The 20,245-nt window shown below is 39.5% G+C and overlaps 1 protein-coding gene across 7 annotated transcripts in view; it reads right to left on the minus strand.

Annotated features, from left to right (window-relative positions):
* Positions 1-2,875: 2,875 nt before the first annotated feature.
* SPHKAP (SPHK1 interactor, AKAP domain containing) overlaps positions 2,876-20,245 on the minus strand; it is a 200,971-nt gene continuing 183,601 nt past the window's right edge. For 5 of the 7 annotated variants that reach the window (XM_067027070.1, XM_067027069.1, XM_067027071.1 and 2 more), the window contains 5 exons: positions 17,943-18,128; positions 15,972-16,058; positions 13,771-13,823; positions 13,499-13,683; positions 2,883-4,769 (listed from right to left, as the gene is read on the minus strand). In XM_067027070.1, the coding sequence (XP_066883171.1) occupies positions 4,626-4,769; positions 13,499-13,683; positions 13,771-13,823; positions 15,972-16,058; positions 17,943-18,128 (655 nt within the window). In that variant the 3' untranslated portion in view covers positions 2,883-4,625. Of the gene's footprint in view, positions 4,770-13,498; positions 13,684-13,770; positions 13,824-15,971; positions 16,059-17,942; positions 18,129-20,245 lie in introns of all 7 variants that reach the window. The other 2 variants (XM_067027072.1, XM_067027075.1) reach the window with 1 other exon arrangement.

The raw sequence follows: 20,245 nt of genomic DNA on the forward strand, positions 1-20,245 counted from the left end.
TTAACCCATCCTCAGCTTGGTGCACCATACAGCCTCTCCTTAAAGAGCCCGTTTGGGAATAGGCTAAGCCCAGCATAACATGTTTTCTGATCTACTGTCCCATCATGCCCGCCACCTGCACTGGTTCACCTTGTTCATCTCACTTTCCACACTTGGTTCTCTCTAGTCCTTTACTCTTCTCTGTGAAAGAAAACCCCTTTTTTGCCAACCCCCGAGACACTCTTAGATCTCACAGCTGGAGCTTTATTATCTTTAAAAGAGACACCAGTCCTCCTTCCTTCCTGCTGCAACAGTCCTTTTCCCCTTCTTGTAATAACCCTTTCCAATAAAGTCTCTCCTTATTAATGTCCAGATTTTGTTTATTTCATTTTATTTATTATTATTTTTGGCTGCGCCATGCGGCTTCCCCAACCAGGGATCAAACCCGTGCCCTCTGCAGTGGAAGTGCAGAGTCCCAACCACTGAACCACCAGGGAATTCCCAGAGTTTTATTTGCCATTGTCCTCTGGCTGACTGGAGAATTCTTTACCTAAGCACATCCAAGCCTTCTTATTAGTGAATAAAATAAAGTTCTCAGGAATCTCAATACTTTCTTTTTATAAAATCTAATAATTTTTGTGATTGAATATGTTTTTATTTATGTGGGCTGGTGTTTATAATGGGTGTTTTTGTTTGCAAGCATAATTATCCTATAGAAAAAAGAAAATATATTTATTGTCTAAGTTTCTGAATATCAGTACACACACATGCTTATAGTCTCATACATAAATTAATCTCAATAAAATAATTTTGATTTTAAGAGATGCATTGTGATTTTTACCAGATATGACTTTGTACTTGGAAAACATCAGATTGTAATTAAAATATTGACACAATTGTTCAGCTATTTCTAAGATATCTTCCAGTTTTCATGTAGATATTAGGAAAACAGACTCCATTTTTGCAACTCATTGTTTTAAGCATTGTATGGATCATTTAGGTTCTCTGTATTTTAGTTCTCCCCTTTGGAAAATCACCATAAAAATTGCAATTAATAAAACTGTTGAGAATAGTAGATGTGTTATTATCCTTATTGTTAATTACCTGAATAATATTCCTTCTTTTCTTTTTTTGCTATACAATATATCCTTGTTGTAATAAATTCTATTGAGTTCAGAGAGCACTGGTCCATTTACTTCTAAGACTGAAAATTTATCTCTAGTTTACTTGCATCTAGGTTGCTTTACCCCAGGTCTGTAGACTCCTTTTTGTCTTGTGACTCATTCTCCTGTTGTTAAGACTTACTGTAAAGGCCACAGGCCATCGGTCTTGGGAGGGTAGGGGGAGAATGCCTGGTTTTCATGTTCCTACTGGGGTTCTCCACACTAGGGGCTACAGAGACCTCATCCTTTACCCTAACTCCCCCTAGAGCCTCAGGCTCTGCTTCTTCAAGGCATTATTTACACTAAAGGTCCTCAACCTGTGGTGATTTTGCCCCGCAGGAAATGAGATATTAAGAGACTTCTTAGAGGCCCGTGAGGGGCAGTTACTAAACATCCTACAATGCTCAGGACAGATCCCCACAACAAAGGATTATCCACCCCACATGCCAGTAGTGCTAAGATTGAGAAATGCTGATCTATGTAAATATTACTGATCCTAACTAATTTAGTCAAAGAATATTTTCTTTTTTTTTTTTCATTTGTTAGTTCACTTTATTATTCATTCAACAAATATTTATTGAGTATTATGTGGCAAACACTCTTCCAAATGCTTGGGATACACATTATTTACACAATGGACAAAATTAAATTTGTTCACCCACTGTGCCTAGGTGGCAGCTTGCCTCAATACAGTGGGGTGAAATAGCCTGCTAAGTGGTGTTCCTGCTATCAGTTGTGCACAAGATAACCCAATGTCCACAGAACAGAAAAAGTGAGTTTTCAAAGCCAAAATTAAAAAATATTAGTCCTTTGCTACCTTCAAATGTAACCTAGCCATCTACAAAGCTCACAATAATTTGGCCCTTCTTAGCTCTTAGCCTTACTCTTTTTTTTTTTTAACATCTTTATTGGAGTATAATTGCTTTACAGTGGTGGTTACTTCCTGCTTTATAACAAAGTGAATCAGTTATACATATACATATATCTCCATATCTCGTCCCTCTTACATCTTCCTCCCACCCTCCCTATCCCACCCCTCTATGTGGTCACAAAACATGGAGCTGATCTCCCTGTGCTATGCGGCTGCTTCCCACTAGCTATCTATTTTACATTTGGTGGTGTATATATGTCCATGCCACTGTCTCACTTCGTCCCAGCTTACCCTTCCCCCTCCCCATGTCCTCAAGTCCATTCTCTGCGTCTGCGTCTTTATTCCTGTCCTGGCCCTAGGTTCTACAGAACCATTTTTTGTTTGTTTGTTTTAGATTCCATATATATGTGTTAGCATACGGTATTTGTTTTTCTCCTTCTGACTTACTTCACTCTGTATGACAGACTCTAGGTCCATCCACCTCACTACAAATAACTCAATTTCATTTCTTTTTATTGCTGAGTAATATCCCATTTTATATATGTGCCACATGGGATTGCTGGGTCATATGGTAGTTTATTTTTAGTTTTTTAAGGCACCTCCATACTGTTCTCCATAGTGGCTGTATCAATTTACATTCCCACCAACAGTGCAAGAGGGTTCCCTTTTCTCCACACCCACTCAAGCATTTATTGTTTGTAGATTTTTTTGATGATGGCCATTCAAAGAATATTTTCTTATTCAAAAATTGAAAGTGGAACTGTAACACTTGTCTAAGGGATAAATTTACCTTCACCCAATTACACTGTGACTATTTTTTTCTCTGAGGCATTTAATTAAGCTCTTGGAGAAAAAATGATCAACCATTTGGCAACAAAAATTTATTGATTAGTTTGCAACTTTAGGTACAACAAATATAATTTCATCACATGATTACAATTCAGTATTTGTGCTTTGTAGGATAAGTAAACATTCATTTGAGCGCAACAAAAATCTACACACAGTATTCTGGGGTTGTGTAAAAAGTAAACACATCCTTTTCCATTTAGTACCATGAAGAACTTTCAGTTTGAGATGGTGGATAAACGTTAAAATTTGACATTTGTTTAATGTGTCAGATTAAACATGCAACCTAAATTTGGACTATTTTTAATAATAAATGCCTAAAGAGTCCTGGAAAGGATTCCTGGGGTGGGTGGTAGGGAGGAAATAGAGCTTCCAATGAAGCTTTCTTGACATTTCAAGAAATGTCAATTTCTTGTCAATGTGGATGACACACAAGGCCAGCATTGATGGTGTGGGATCTTGTTCACATTTAAAAATACTTCACAATCTTAAAAATAGTGTAAGAGCATAGTATCTCAGGAAATCTTTAATAAACACTTTCTTTGATCAAGAAAATAAAAGCCAGTCTAGCTCATTTAGTTGAAGGGAAAGAAGACTTACTGGGGAGAAGTTAAATGCCTTTAGTTTTCAAAAGAGTAAATCCCTGTTTTTAAAATACTTAAATGTGATAATATTTTCTTTTTCTCAAATTAAATGCTAATGTCCTTAAATCAGGAAGTCTATGATCCTAACTGGTTGTGTCGAATCCTGCATCCCTCATTATAAATGTCATAAGACTAGCTAGTCTGCCATACAGGTACTTTTATAATGAAACCACAGAGCTCAAGAGTCAATATATGACTTAAGACAATAATCTCTTCACATTTTATGAACCTCTAAGGCTAACTCAATATATTATTTAAGATAACAATCTCTTCATAATTTACAATAAAAATAAAATGAAAGTTTATATTTTATATAATTTAATATACAAGCAGATTTTACCTCGAAGGATGCTCTTTTGTAAGAAAGCTTCTTCCCTTTGCGTAAGAGTTCTGTAATCATTCTACTCATGTAATATACAGAAGGAAACAAGACAATCTTTGATCTTTCTCTCTCTCAGCTGAACACCAATAGTTTTCTGATTAGCTAGGAACCCAGATATTGTTGGGAGATGTGGAATATTTATCAGTGGGCTGTAGTGGATACATGAAATCACCTTGGTAGAGGACACTGATATACTCTTGCATTTCTGTTAATAACCACTGATAACGGTCTGAAACCGGAAAGCTTTTACATCAAAGTTTTGGAAATGTCTTGCCCAAACCTTAAGTATTTACCTGGGCTGACAGACCCCTTAATCTGCTCAAAAAAGTAAAATAAACACATTACAGCAGAGTTTATAAAATGATTTTTGACCCGTGACTTTGTTTCCAGTTGATTCACATAATTGGAGACATGACATAACATTTTATATTATTAAAAATACGTAAGCGCAACTTTCCTGGAGTTTGGGCCTAGTTATAGGTTTTTCATTTGGGCCCATTAAAATTCTGTTTTTTTCCAGCCATTCTAATGCAAGCCCCTTTGAACTCACCCACCGGTTGTATTGATTTGTACAGACTGATATTTTGCTTTTCCTCAGATGTATTCTAGGGGCAGCAGACTTGAACAGCAGAGTTTTTCATAGCTCTGTTAATGGGATGTGATGTTTTGAGAAAGTTGAGAGCAAACCACTGTAATGTAAGCTGGAATGAAGGAAAGGGGTGCTCTAAAGGCATAGCTGCCTATCCCAGTTCCAAGAGCCAGTCAAAGAGACTCGGGGTGCCACCCTTCTGACCCTCGTGCATTTTGTAGAACTGAACAACTGCATGGAAGATATCTCCCACTTTCCAGGCCTTCTGATGAACCAGCTGCACGACATCTAGAAACTAAAGTAAAGCACAGGGTTAGGCTCGCATATCACAGAGGGTCCTCAAAGTTATATCGTTCAACCACTCTTCCAAAGCCAGTGGCTCTCCAGGTGACTTTTTCATATCTCTAGTGACAGCAGACTACATTCTAGGACAGTCTAGTTCCCTTTTAGACAGTTCAGATTATTAGCGAGTTCTTTCAACTGAACTGAAATGTTCCTCACAGCGGTTGCTATCCTTCGATTTGGGGAGACTACGTGGAATTCTTCTTTCAACAGTCTATCTTTTAGATATTTGAAGAGTTTCCTCAGATCTGCTTTTCTCTGGGTTGGACTCTCTCTAACAGCACTGTATAACATGGTTCCCAGTCCCTTCTATCGGTGTCACAAATAATTTCTCATTGGGTGTATACATTTATGCCAAATAAATTGTGTTACACTTTTGGGTAGGGTTATTTACTGGTTCCTCATTCCATCTTGAAAATTTCCCTCCCTCTTCATCGAGTTTCAAGAGACACTGGCTTTCCATTGGAACAGGAAAAGGAAAGATTGAGGAAACATCCTAGATTCGTCACCTGGTTAATGGTATCAGCTTCAGTTGGCCACAACGTAGAAAGTTTAGGACTACAGGTGAATTGTGGGTTGGAGTACTGGAAGGTGGGAAAAGCATTATAGACGGTTCCCTTCATGAAACTTTGGGATGAAGCCCAGAATGAAGGCTTCTCAACCTTCTTCGTCAGATACGTATAAAGACAAGTAATGATTATAAGAGCCCAAACCTGCAGGAAGTATTTACTTTCATGCATGTCATCTCATTTAATTCTGTCAACAACCCTGTAAAGCAGGCATTTAAAGATGAAAAATTGTGGGTTTGTGAGATGAAAAGTTGGCAGCAGGGTGCATGGTCTTCTAACACTCCAGCCCAAAGCTCTTTCTACTATTGCACTCCATGCATTTTGGTCGTAGGAGAATAAGCCATTGATATTTACTTGGAACACTGGGAGAAAAGAGAAGCTGGGAATGTGGTATCGTTTAATGAGGAAGAAAAACCTATTCGTTAAGAAAGATGAGCGCTGTAGTTTAGTTACTATTTCTTCAATGTTTCCTTCTAGAATTTCTTTCCTCTGCTCATTTCACATTTGTTCAGACTTTCAAGATCAGCCAGAAAATGGAATGCTAATTTTTTTCTGGTCTTTTCCTCACCCCCTCTTCAGTTTGAATTTGCTAATTCATTTCAATTGCTGAGAAGTTGTCTTATAGAGAGCTACTATTAAATTATGTTTCTTCTCCCAGCTGTGATGGCACCAGCTACACTGCACAGTTACACAAATCAGTGCTTTATTGTACTGACTCGCCTTGTGTTGGCTTAATCAGAATAAAGCAATTTTCTAGGCTGGAAAATAAAATGCTTAACTTTTAATACATGGAAACATAAACATCATCTAACAGATGATGTAAAGACGGAGACCAATGGGAAGCCAATGGCAACTGTATTACAGATAGTAAATCTCCCAGGAGAGGACATCATCTTAGCCACCTCTTTATATCTAGTGCCTGCACCGAATAGGGGCTCAGTAAATATTTGCCGAATGACAGAAGGAATGAACAACCAAATGTGAGTCAAATGCATTCAAAATGATCAAGAAGACTATCTGAAATATGGAGTGACATCCAGAATCACTGAAAATGAACCTTGTCTAAATATTCATTTCGAGTTTTATATAATGTATTTGCACATATATAGTTAAAAATTAGCATGCACATCTTGGGGCTTCTTACTCAATAATTTTCTACTGATAGGATGCTCCAAAAAAAATGACTGGGGGGCCATGGATCCAGGCAAAGGCTGGGCAGAGCCTAGTCTGGTGCAATGGTAGTGGGCAAGGAGGAGAGTCAAAGCTGGTCATGGGGCAGGTGTCTCATCACACGGTGCCTGGGAGTGGACATGCACACTGTGGGGGTGAGGTGCCTAGCACCTTTCTTCACTGGTCACTGTAACAGCCATGGAAGGTTAGTGCCAATGAGCTCCATCAGTCTCAGTGATAGAATTTCAGAGACTATTAGTTGCCTGGTTTCCCTCACAATTCTGCCTAGCTTTCTGTCTGTTAGATCTGAAATTTTAGACAGCTTAATCCTTTAGGTTAAGGCTTTGCTCAAAACACAAATACCCTCAGAAAGGGGAACATTACAGGTGGTTACTAGTAATTTACGGAGAGGCGTAAAAATAATTTTGTGAGCTGTTACTTGTTTCTTGGTGTGTATGAAAGATCCCAGGCATGTTTTCTACTGGACAAAGTGGTAAAAACATAAGGCCTCAGGGAAAGGGGGAGAAAGGCTAGGATGTCTTTGCATGATTTGCTTAATCAGACTTTCCCAGCTCTTACTGGAAGTCTAGAAATTAGGTGCCCCTAGTGGAGAGGACTTGAACATCAAGTTTCTGAGGTCTCACTGAGAGAGGCTCATAATTCATTGACTTCAAGATTTCCCTCCAGGGTCATCAGTGGTCTTAGGCCAGACTCACCCCTTGAGGGTATTTGCTCTTCCTTAACATGTCTTATAAAGAAGCAGTCAATATAAAGTACACAGAAATAGAAAATTAGCCTTAGCACTCTTCTTTTTTCTTTCTATGCACACTGGTTCACTGGGCCACCATCTTATTCCCAACTTTTATCTCTCAGGTATTGCTCTGAGGAAGAATCAAAATTCTAGAGCTGATGCCAATATTAGCTAAACCTTTCCCAGAAGGCTGTCTGCTTCAGACCTTTCTGGAAGCCCAAGAGTAGCTACTTTCCATCTATTTGGGGCTTGCTGAAGCAGCGTCTCCCACTGCGGCGATGACCATAAGATGTTGTTGACTGGCCAAAGTTGTCAAAGTGTCCCATCACCTAGGCCACTCTGTCACTAGTTTGTCAAATGGTCACATGCTAGAATCTGTCTCATGATTTCTAAATCCAGGCCAATATCCCAATAAAGCAACTTTTAAAAATGGTCTGGCCCCACTAAATATAGCATGCTTTTAGGCCGTGATGACTTCATCTCAAATATTGAGACCTTGAACCATCTGTGGGGCTGATGAGCAGGGAAGGTCTTACACTTTCTTTTCTTCCTTCATTAAAAAAAAAATTCTAGACAAAAATGAAGCTAAGCTTGTGAAGAAACCAGAAAAGGACATTTCCAGCTCATTACTACAGCCTTGAAAAACTGCATTCTATTTAGCAGCTGGTTCTAGATCTTTCACTGTATCTGTCCATGTTTTTGACTTGGGAATTTCATAATCAGCTTCAGTGTGTCAGAGATCTGAGTTTTTCTTTCCAATACACTGACATATAAAAATCAAAAATTTTCTTTTCCTGCTATTTCACAGTCAATAATAATTAGGTTCCCTTCCCATGTATCATAGTTGGCATTTCATTGAACAAATGTTCCTTCTTAGGTAACTAGAAGAATTTCTATCCTGTGATGGTATATCATTGGTAGACTTGTTTGAAGAAAAGTATCACATGGTAGATGCCTTGTATATTCTCAGGTGCATTTACTAAGTTAGATTAATTGTTTACCAAATCATATGGTGGAATCTATGGGAGTTGTTGCAAGTCGCATGGGTTTTTGAAAACATTCAACTTAGATTTCTGAAAGCAGATACCTTCTTTTGCTCCATGGTGAATTCCATTTCATTAAGCACAAGTGAGCTGGTCTTTCTATTACTCCTGCAATTATGGCCTGTAGAGTCGTGATTCTCAGCCTTGGTTGTACCCTAGAACCCCCAGGGACCTCGAGAAAACCCCAAAGCCTGGGTTTCATCCCAAGAGGAGAGTCTGATTTAATTGGCTCACGCACTGGGGTCTATAAAAGCTCCCCAGGTGATTGTAGCACACACTGAATTTGAGAACAATGACAAAATAGTCAGTTCAAGGCAGCCATTTTCTTACGTTCACAAATGAAGAGACAATATCTGTTATGGACTGAATGATTGTGTCCCCCCCTTCCCCACTCCCATTCATATATTGAAGCCCTCAGACACAAATATGATGGCATTAAGAGGTGGGGCCTTTGGGAAATAATTAGATTTAGATAAGATGATGGGGATGGGCCTCCCGTGGTGGGATTTATGCTGTTATAAGAAGAGGAAGAGAGGTCAGAGCTCTCTCTCTGCCACATGAGGGCACAGAGAGGAGGAAGCCCGTCACCAGGAAATGCATCTGCTGGCACCTTGATCTCAGACTTCCTAGCCTTCAGAACTGTGAGAAATAAAAGTCTGCTGTTCAAGCCCCTCTCTATGGTGTTCTGTTAGAGCAGCGTGAGCTGACTAACACAGTATCTAATTCTTCCTTATTTTTCCTTCCTTTGTCATGTAGTGTTTTCAAAACTGAGGCTTAAAGTGTAGTATTTGGGGGAAAGTTAGGTTAACAGTAAATGCCATCAATATTTTCTCTCTCACTCTCTTCCCACTGCTTTGCGTATGGAAAAGAATAAGAAATTAAAGGCAAGGCGACGCCTCTTCTGACGCCCACGTTCTTAGGAAGGTAAGTTTACATCTGTTTCCTCTTTGCACATTCTGTTTTATGCACTGCCTTCAAGAAAAGGAAGTGATTCTCAAAATGAGCTTAAAGATGAGAAAGGCACCTGATTGATTGTGAGGTCAGTCATCAGCCCATTGTAGCTCACAGAAGCTCATTGAATTTAAACAGAAGTAAAAGAGCTAGAGGAAATAATGCTTTGGTTTCAAAAAAGCAGAGCAATTAGCTAATCGATATCTATTTTTAAAAACAATTGCTCTCATGATTCCCCCCATCCCTGCTTTGAATTAAGTAGATTAAATTTAATTGATGTCAAGGTCATTGTGAATTAAATTCACAAACTGTGTTACCTGTTCAGGTGTTGGAATTGTCAGCAATCTTTCCTCTGGAATTTAGCATACTTTAAAGCCACCTCAAATTCTGCCACTCCTTCAAGATAGTTCTTCTGGAAGGGAGTCTCAAATTTTGGTGTTCATTAGCATCACTGTACTTGAGCAAAGTTGTTAAAAATGCATATCTCTGGGCCCCACTCTTAGAAAGTGAGTTCCAAGAAGGGGTCTAGGAATATGAATTGTAAATAAGCGTCCCAGGTGATTCTATGCATTTGACTCGTGGTCACAGGGTGAGAAGTACTGTTTCAATGTGATTTCTCATTTGCCTTGTCCAGAATAAGCTCCCATCACTTTCACATTTGGTTTTTACAACCTGAGCCACTTGGTTTATGTTCTCCTTACCTTGGTTCCTTCCTAGACTGGAATGTGAACTCCAAAAGGGTAGGATATTGTGTCTCTTTTGTTCCTTGTGTCCCCAGAGCCTAGAACAGTGGCTGGCATGTTGTAAATATTCGATAAACTTTTCATGAATGTTCCGAATGTATGACATTCAAGTGGACTTGGAATTTTAATGTTTAGACAGAACACTAAAAGAGAAAGCTTGAAAAGTTGTCATTTATTGGAGCGGAGTGACAGTACGTTGGGCACCCAGAATGTTTGGAATTTGCCTTTTGAATAGAAATAAGGCTGGAGGTAGTTAGAAGCTGACATTAGGTGCCCTTCAACTCCAAGGCCAAGTTCACAGGCAGTGGTGGGAAGGATGAGCTGCTCCAGTATTCATTCATGATATCCTCTGCCATTTTAGCTCATGCTTGAGACCACCATCAAGAGAGAAGTGTTGGCTAAATTAATTTACCCAAAAAATTCAGAATTTACACAAATAGGGACTCAGGGTATGTATCTGTGAATGGTGTTTCATACTCTAGTGACAGTGGGTGAATGTCACTGCTGAATTTAACAGAGACATTTCTTTAATCTTCTCCAAGCCGATGAGGAGCTAATGAGACACTGCTGCTCTCAAGTGACACAGCCTCCTTGGTAGGAAGCCACAATCTCTCTTCCACACCACTTGAAAATGGCCACTTAACTTCCTGGCTAATTTAAAAACAATCAGAATGAGGTCTTCAAATGCGTTATCGATAAAAGAAAGGATGTCAAAATTTTGCATAAGGGTTTGCTTTATTTCACCAGTTCTGTCATAGAACTGGGCACAGGCAGTGCCCCTTTATGGAGAAGCCACTATATGGAGAGAACCCTAACTGACTCGGAACAAAACTGTTAGAGGATTCAGTCCATAAAATTACATTACTTGGAAATAACCTCCTTGAACTGATGCTAAATAGGAGTAAAACATCATTAATGTTTATCTTGATAACACTAGTGGAACATTTATATTCTCAGAAAAGCAGTTATGAGCAAAGACAGGCATCCTCTTTGAGAACTGAAAATCAGTGGGGATAAATAAATATCGTGTCAAAGCATCATGTACATAATTAAGGTGTTAGTGACATATTCCTTGTCCTTTCATCTAAGGGGAATTTATGAGACATATATTCACATAGAGTGTTACATTGTTTCTTCAAAATGGTGGATTGTATAAAAATCTACTCCATTAAGAGACCATCTGAAAATGCACCAGGTAATGATTTTATTCAGGGAGAGGCTCGAGATAAATTTGGAAACCAAACTGCCTTTCATTTTTCCAGGGAACTGAGAATGTACTCTGGCAGAGAATGTTCTTGCTCTCCTCCCCATGGCAGGGGGACTTGGGATTGTGTATGGCAGGAAGGAGGGGTCAAAAGTGAAGTGCTCTTTCACTGCACCCTTTGCACTAGGGGAGGCTGGAAGGTAAGGTGGAAGGAGAATTTATTAAATAGCAAACCGCTCATCACCTTGCATATAAAGGTATGCCAAGCATAGGATCGTATTCAGAGAGCGTAGAACTGTAGGCAGTTCTAGGCCTGAAGAGAAATATGAATTGCTGGCTGGAGAGAGAGAGGCTGAAGTGGAAGAGGGCATGGAAAATAAACTAGGTCTCCTTCTCGATTTTTTCAGTAGTCAATTCCATTGGCTGGGGATGCAGACATAGATACACTGTTCTAATTACCATGTGCCTGAGCAAAAGGGTAGAGGACCTTTAATTTCAGGCTGTTGGATTCTGGCAGTGAGGGTGAAAATACAGTTACACATTTTAAAAAGTCTAGATTGTAACTCAAAAGCAATCTTACTTGAGAGAGACTCACTACTGACAGGTATCTGTGGAGAAAGTGGGGTTCTACCACTAGGTCAAATATCACTACCTGAGGACTCTCTCATGGACTAGCCTCTGAGTACTGAGTTGCTCATCAGTAAAAAAGGGGCAATAATATCCATTCTGCTCTTTTCACAGCGTTGTTGAGAAACAAGTATAATGAGTATGTGTAAGTGAATGTAAGACATTAAAAAATGCACAGTGGCAGTGATAGGCAGTATCCTGAAGCAGCTTCCAAGATTTTCTGCCCCAATCCTCAGTTCCATGAATAGGATGAGATAATTATGCCCTTATTATGTTATCTTAAATGCCAAAAGGGATTCTTCAGTTAATTTTAAGTCAATCGAAAGGGAGGCTATCTGGCGAACCTAAGCTAATCCAATGAACCCATTAAAAGCAGAGAGTTTTCTCTGGCTAGTGGCAGAAGAAGTAAGAGAGACTGATAGCATGAGAGCATGAAGGGACTTGTGGTGAGAAATTGGGCGGCTTCTAGAAGCTGAGAGTGGACCTCAGCCAACAGTCAGCAAGGAAATGGGGACTTCAGTCCTACAACCACAAGGAACTCAGTTAGGACAGCAACCCTAACAAGTTCAGAAGCTCATTTCTCTCTACAGTTTCCAGATAAGTGCCCAGCCAGGCTGACATGTTAATTTCTGCCTTGTAAGTCCCTCAGTAGAGAGCATGGAATTCACCCAAACTTCTGACAACAGAGCTGGGTATTGTTGCTTTAAGTTAGTAAATTTGTGACAGTTTGTTACACAGAAATAGAAAACCAATATAGCAACATTATTATTAATTTGAATTTTTTAAAAAACATACTTTTAAATTATGGAAAATTGAGCTTGAAGACATTGGTAGATGGATTCTTGCTTTAATCTTAATAACTGAGATTCTACAACAGTAAGTGGTTGGTCTTAGAGAAAGGGAGTTAGAGCGAGAGTTGCTATTAATTTAGATGTTGGCGAGGGATCTATTTCTTAGCTTTATATTTCTAGGTGGAGAATAATAATGAGAAAGCCCATCCACTGCAAATCTGTCCCATAGGGAATTAAAAATGCCTTCTCTTTGACACCATGCCATAGCTTAATTATCAGGGTGGCCTCACATTGCTGACTATTGGCTGAGGTCCACTCTCAGCTTCTAGAAGCTGCCCAATTTCTTGTCATGCGGTCCCTTCATGCTCTCATGCTGTCAGTCTCTCTTACTTCTGCCACTAGCCAGTGAAAACTCTCTGCTTTTAACCGGTTCATTCGATTAGATTAGGTTCACCAGATAGCCTCCCTTTTGGTTGACTTAAAATTAACTGAAGAATCCCTTTTGCCTTTCCTTCTCTACTTTTTACTTAAAAGAATGTTATGAAGAGGTTGGTTCCAGAGTGAGGAAACACACACAAAAATAAGACTCTTAGAAAAATATCCCGTTTCCTCAATTTACTTTCTCATCATCACCAACTAGCTAAGACAAACTGACAGTCAAAGAATTATCATGATTATATTTATGCAGGTGGAAGGTTTCAAAGCTCTAATCACAATTTTAAGGTGAAAAGTCAAGGAAAAAATGGGTTTAAATGGGTTAACTGGGCATTTACTGAGTCTTAAGCAGGGATAAAACACAAAGCCTTATGATACACAAACAGGGAACACGGTACCTTTTCGATTCTGTTTTCTTGAGATTTCTTAAAGTAGATAGTGGGGATCCCGAGTTCAGAGGCAGCTATCCACTGCAGAGTGGCTCGAAGCTCAGTGTCAGGACATTCTGGCTCCAGGTCAAAGTTGATCACCAGCAGGCTCCCCTGGCAGCTGGCCTTTCCCACTGGCATTCCAGAGGCACGTTCTGAATACAGACACAACTGCCTTATTACACTTTCCATACGAAGCTCACAGGCAAATTGTGTCTCAAAATTATGGGAGCGTGGCTTACCCTCTATGTTTTCTGACTGTCCTTTAAGAATCTCGTTTTCTTCTACTAATTCACTTTGGGAGAAAACAACAATATATGGTTGGTAATGTTTAGGAAGAGCAAGCTGTAAATGCTAGATGAGGTGATGGGTCTTATTGATCTAAAAGCTTCTGAAGTTTCATATATTTATTGTTTTTGTGGAATAAACTAAACAAATACTAGGGAAATACTAACGTGGCTATTACGTAGGACTACTGGGTCTGCAATGAATAACACTACCCCTAAAATAAAGGCTAGATAAACTGCATGGTTTTAGTTGGGATAATTGGTGTGGGAGACTCTGAGAGGTGCAACCTCTTCTTCTTCTCAACCTCCCTTCCATAAACCTTCACAGGTTTGAACAGTCAAGGAAGGATTTTGTAGGTAACAAGATCAAATATGAGGACTTATCCTTCTTCTATATTTGCTTGTCATTTACAGGACGATATATTTCCATCTTGAGACAATGATATTTTTCTATACTATGATAGCAACATAAACTTGCATTTTCATTTAGGAAAATATTTTTCTACCTATACTTGGTTCTTTGACCTGAAAGAAGGGAAAAGACAATCACAAACTGTAGAACTTAAGAAAGGTGACAAAATATCTCAATTTGTTGAAAATTTTCTTTTTCTTTTTACTGGGAAGATGTAGTAGGCTGGGCGTTGTTTAGAACTAGATACTCATAATGGAAGTGAGGATTTCATTAAATATAGTCATGTTCAACATCTGAAGTGCTTTCACATAGTGAGTACTTATTAGGGAGACTTGTAAACAGTGGGAGGACTTAAAATAAGAGTATATGACCCAACAGCTGAAAGGAAGTGACCATCTTGGGAAGCTTATGGTTGTTCTGTATTTTTGTCTTGTCTAGAAATTAAACTGCAGGTGCTCTTAAAAATGTGTCTCTATGCGAGAGGATTCTCCCTTATATTCTCTGTTACTGCTAAGATCTGGCTAATTCCATTGTATTCCTGATGTCGAAAGAAAGTGTAATTGTTCTTTCATGAACACCTAATTATTTGTAGAAGAATGGCCAATTTCCCAAGGGTCTAGATTTTCTGCTAGATCTCTACCCAAATGACATAAGTGAAACGACATATGGTAGATACAATTTCTACTACTATGGAGCTGCAGGATGCTGATATGGGTAGAGGTGGTCTTGGTTTTCTCGATCTGTATTCTGTGGGGTCCTAGGCTCATACTGGGGAGAAAGATGGACAAAATACCTAAACAAATGTTTCCTGTAGGAGAAAAATAAATTTGCCCCAAAGTGTTTTTGTTTGTTTTGCCTCCTTTAAAAAACAAAACAAACCCAAGATAATGTTTATGTTCTTCTCTACCTGTGAATGGTGGCTGTGTGGAACAATAAAGAATGCACTGCAACCTTTAATCACTGAGAAATATTCCCTCAGGTAGGATACCTGATTAAATAGTGAAATAAAAATGATTTAGCTATAGATAATAATTGAAAAAATAGATCAGGGAGCAACTTTAGTCCTATACTTCATTTTCATTTTTCTGAAGTTTCAGAAATCTCCAAATAATAAGTCATAATGGTCAAAAATAGGTTTCAATTCATTTAATTTTCCAGGACAATCACAAACTCTAGATATAGTCCTGACCTCATGTTGCCCTCCCTTTACGCACCATATTTTAGGACACACATATTGTACTTTTTTCTCTTGGTCTTTTAGAAGGTCCTCATATTGTGGGGAGCATATATAAAAATGACACATTCCACCATGGTGCCATTTGGTATTAGACTCATTAGTGGCAATAATCCCAGGTGTCTACAAGTAAAGGAAAAGCCATTCACGCTATATTCTATTGAACAATAGTCTTTGCTGGTTGGCATAGTGCAATTTAAATGGATTTTTGTTTCTCTGTGTCCAACTAGGTAAAGTGACATATATGTCTGATTATAAGGATAAGCTTTATCCAAAACGATTATATTATAGGGGGCAGATTTGAAATCCAGAAAGCAGGTGGTGGGAAGGGTGAGGCTAGTGCAGACCTGAGTTCTTACTCCAGTGACATGAAACCATACATGTCTGGGAACCTCAGCAGGACAGACATGATGAAACCAGTGGTCAGGAACAACCTGAGTGATCAAAATGGATTGCCAGATGGAATCGGAGTAGTGGTCTCACAATCACTGCATCTCAGTGGCTACTTACTTAATCATGGGAGAAGATGGCATGCTTTCCTGATAAATGTCCAGGTCCATAATGCCAAGACTGCTAGTGGCACTACTGTTGCCATTGCTGACAAAGCAAAAGTTTACATATTAATGCCAGTCTCCACCACCTGGCCACACTGCTGACACTGATGTTCCACCATTCTAAGAGGTTCTTCCTTTGGTCCCCAGAAGAATACTGCTTAGTGTCTAGGACTCCTAAATTGATGTTTATTTCTGACCAAATCAGGGGAAAACACGACAAGAGACATTTTGGGCTCAAGCCAATCACCATCATCATCATCATCATCATCATCAATGTTTTGTAATTTCTGCAGTGGTCATACCTGGTGGATCACACCTAGTGGGTGACAATCAGCATGGCTCCTTTCTTCCCCATCCTAGTGACAGTAAGGATGTTTGTCCATCAGCCAGAGACCCCTTGGGTATACCTCCAGAGACTAAGATACTTCTGAGAATGCTGGCTTAGGGGGAAGATACGGGGATGCTTATCTGCCTGCTTCTTGGCTTTTGACAGAAACCAGCGATGCATGTTCTCTTTTCCCTTTGCCATTTAGGGGAATTTTGTCAGGGATATTCCATAGGATATCCATTTGTCTCATTTTTTTTTTCCTGAGGGACTACAGAATTTACAAGTACAAAGCTGGGCAATGTCAAAGTTTTATAACTCCTTTATCGTAAAATCTTTGAGAAGGGAGCAACACCTGATATGCTGTGTGTTGTAGAGAAGGAGGGATCACATATTGCAACATTTTTGTAGGGTGCACAATCAACATATGGTCTAGTTACTAGCCTGGAATTTGTTGACTGAAATACAGGAGAGTTGAGCCCTTTTGTAGGTTCTGTCTGTGCTTGCAAAATGGAATGCATCCAATTTCACCAAACTCACTCTATTTCATCATACCTCCTCTATTTTCCAATGACGTCTCTTCCAAGTAAGGTTTTCAAAGGGTGAGTGCTGGGGTGTCATGTAATGGGACAGTCTTCCCTCAGGAGTTCCACGAATAGCAACTAAATCCCCTCATTTCAAATTCCTGTCTTGGTTTTCGTGTGGGGTACTGAATGTATTCACTTATTGAAATCTGATGACTCAAAACATTGCTCTGGAGGTAATTAACTGTATAAACTTACGCTAAGTCCAGAGATTCAAATTCTCTTTGCTTTTTATCTCTATAGGATAACATTTCCCACCAGTTTTTGAAATTTTAGATAAGCCATTTAACATTGTGAAATTTTCCTAAGTCTAAACAGACTGAACCTAAGTCTAAACATTGTGAAATTTTCCTAAGTCTAAACAGACAGAAGTAAAATGTTCAAGGAGCCATACAGCCAGATGCATCGGAAGCCCATTTTCCAATTGGCCTTTCTGGAAAGTCTGTGGACTTGTTGGCCTAGTATCAAATAAGATTTTGGGTAGAAACATGAAGATTCTTTTCATTCTCACCTCACAAAGGACTAGTTTTTAGTTTATGTCTCCTGATTGGCTCAGGTCCTCCCAAATCTGATCTCTCTTTAGCACCTCTCTAGCTTTTCTAGAGCAACAATACAGAGGGCAGGCAGAGAAATGGGAGGAACAGTCAGAGCAGACAACACAACACAGTATGGAAACGCCTCATGTAAAACCCAGCCTGTGTTGCATCTGAAATACAAATGAACCAGAAAGAAAGTATCAAACACGCCAGGTGTAATAGCAGCTCTTATTTAAAAACTCAGTTGTCATCACTGAATGCACTAGCTGGAGCTTTCAGAGAAGGGAACACAGATGACTCTCAACCTTGGCCAAGCTAATTGAAACCACAACTGGATATTAAGATAGCTCTCAGCACAAATTATGACGAGCAGTCTTTCCTTTTTGCGCTATTAGGGACCCTTTGCAGAGAATGATTAAAATGCATTCCTGGAATCTGTGTAGAGACCTGTTTCCCTGGTAAGTCATTTAAAGAGCAGGTACCTCATGGATCGCTCACTGAGCTGCAGGAAGCTGCTGGTGTCATCTGGGTTGTCTTCCTCATTGGCGAGCTGGGACCAGCTGTCTGTGCTCTCTCCACTGCTGCCGGGAGGGTTGGAGAACTCATCGGGGGCTCTGCCTTCTGTTGAGACTTCGGCCTCTGCTACATCTCTGGCATCAAGGCTGTCACTGTAGATGGTAAGATATTACTAAGAGTGCAGGCACAAGACTGGCCTTTTCAGGGGAACCTCACTGCATGCTCTGTTGAGCATGGATCTCCACCATAGTGAGCAGGATGTCCTAGGACATGGATGGAATCTTTCTTTAGGCTAATCCTCTGCTGATGCCCTAGGTCCCATTTTGCCTTTTCAGGATGACTCTCTACCAGCTTTCTTATTTCTTCATTTGATCTCTTTCTACTGACTCCCTCCGTTCATTTAAAAAACATGTTGAAGCAACCCAGCCTGCATACATAAGAATTATTGAAAGGCAGTCGTGTGTAAAATAAAGATACCCAGAGCATCCTTCCCCTGAGGTTACGATTCAGGAGTTCTGCAGGAAGGCCCAGAAACCTGCATTTTAAACAACCACCTGGGTGATTCTAATGCAGGTTGTATGTGGACCATGCTGGGAGAACAACACCCTGCCCAGTTCTAGTGTTTTACCAAACCATTTTGCCTATAAATGCCTCTATACATATTTTGCACTTGCAGCCACCTTTTTTTTTCTTTTTTACCCCATCCTCTCCCTCTGGAACCTCTGATTTATATCAGCATCACTTTTCTGGATGAGCACCTTTTTATATCAAACATTTAACCCTTGATCTGACAAGCTTTTTTTCTTTTAAACCTTTCCTCGTTGGCTTCCCATGAATTTCTGCCTTCCTGGACACTCCGTGCCTGGAACCTGGTTCTCTCTTTGTCCTTTAAACATAGTATAGCCAGCTCTGATTGATTCGCTGCCCTCCTTTCCAGTCTGTCCCTAAGCAGTCTCATCTATTCTGCCTGTGAAAATAGCTTCCAAATCTGAGCTCCAGGCAGGGCCCCTCTTCCTGTTTCTGGGGCTCTTTTCCTCAGTTGGTCTCCTGAACATCTCCAATCTGTCTCACTAACATCTCAGAATCAATCTATATAAAACAAATTCTAATTGCCCTCCCATCCTCTTCCTGTATTTCTTATTTCATTGACTTTTCTGAGTGTCTGGGTTTAAAATCTTGCAGAAAACTTCTGATCTTTCCTTGACCTTTACATTCAATCATTTGCTGTGTTTTACAGTTCCATCTCTAAAGTACCTCTCACATACTTATCTCTGTCTCTGTGCTCAGGTAGTTATGTTAATTTAGGTCTTTCCAAATTTCTAGAATTTAGATTTGGAAGGAACCTCACAGATTTCCTGTAGATTAGGATGCCAAAGCCCAGTGAGGTGGAATGATTTACCTGAAGTTACAACAGAGTTGGTACCAGGCATCGGGTCTCAAGTTTTGAGACTCCTGGACACTGAACCTTAACTTCTTGCCTGGAATATATTGTGTCGGCCTCCTAACAGTTCAGCCACGACTATTCTTCCTCTTTCAAAACCTTCTTCACACATATGCCACGTTAATGTTCATTAACGATCTCAAGGCATATCTTTGGCCTTTCTTGTCAAAAATCGTCAAGAATTTCCTAAAGCTAAGCTCTTTCCTTCACGGTCTTCCCTTGCCTATCCAGTTTTATCTGTCTGACTCTAGTTCATTACTGAGTAAAACCAGACTCTCTGATGGTCCTCAAATGTACCATAAATTTCCTGCCTCTTGATCTTGCCCCGTTGCTTCCTCTGACCAAATGCTGGAGACCAGGGAGCTTTGAGCACTGTTCCTGCAGTCCAGTGCTGTAGCTTCCACTTCTACCACGTGTCATCTATTCAACTTGGACAAGTTAATAAAACTTTCCAAGAAAAATAAGAATACTAACTTCATAATGGTTTTTGGAAGAAAGAAGCTAGAAAATAAAGTCATTTAATGCATTTATCTTAGTGCTTGGTATGTAAGTATGTATTATTCTTTATTAGTAAATTATATAATTCATTAAGAATAATTAGTCTAATAACATTCTTTCCTGATCCTTGTTTCTTACCATTCCTTAGTCAAGATGCTCTCACCTCCCCGAAGTCATCCTTAATCTCCCTCACTAGGGCCATCTCTCTCTTGAATGATCAAAGCAATTTGTCTGTTTTTCTTTCTTTTTGGTAGCACTTAATGCTTCCTAGTTTGCAGTCTAGTGTATATACCATACATTATTAAGAACTTATACTTTTTTATGTATTTG

The sequence above is a fragment of the Kogia breviceps genome, chromosome 2 (genome assembly GCF_026419965.1).
Source record: "Kogia breviceps isolate mKogBre1 chromosome 2, mKogBre1 haplotype 1, whole genome shotgun sequence".
Taxonomy (NCBI): Eukaryota; Metazoa; Chordata; class Mammalia; order Artiodactyla; family Physeteridae; genus Kogia; species Kogia breviceps.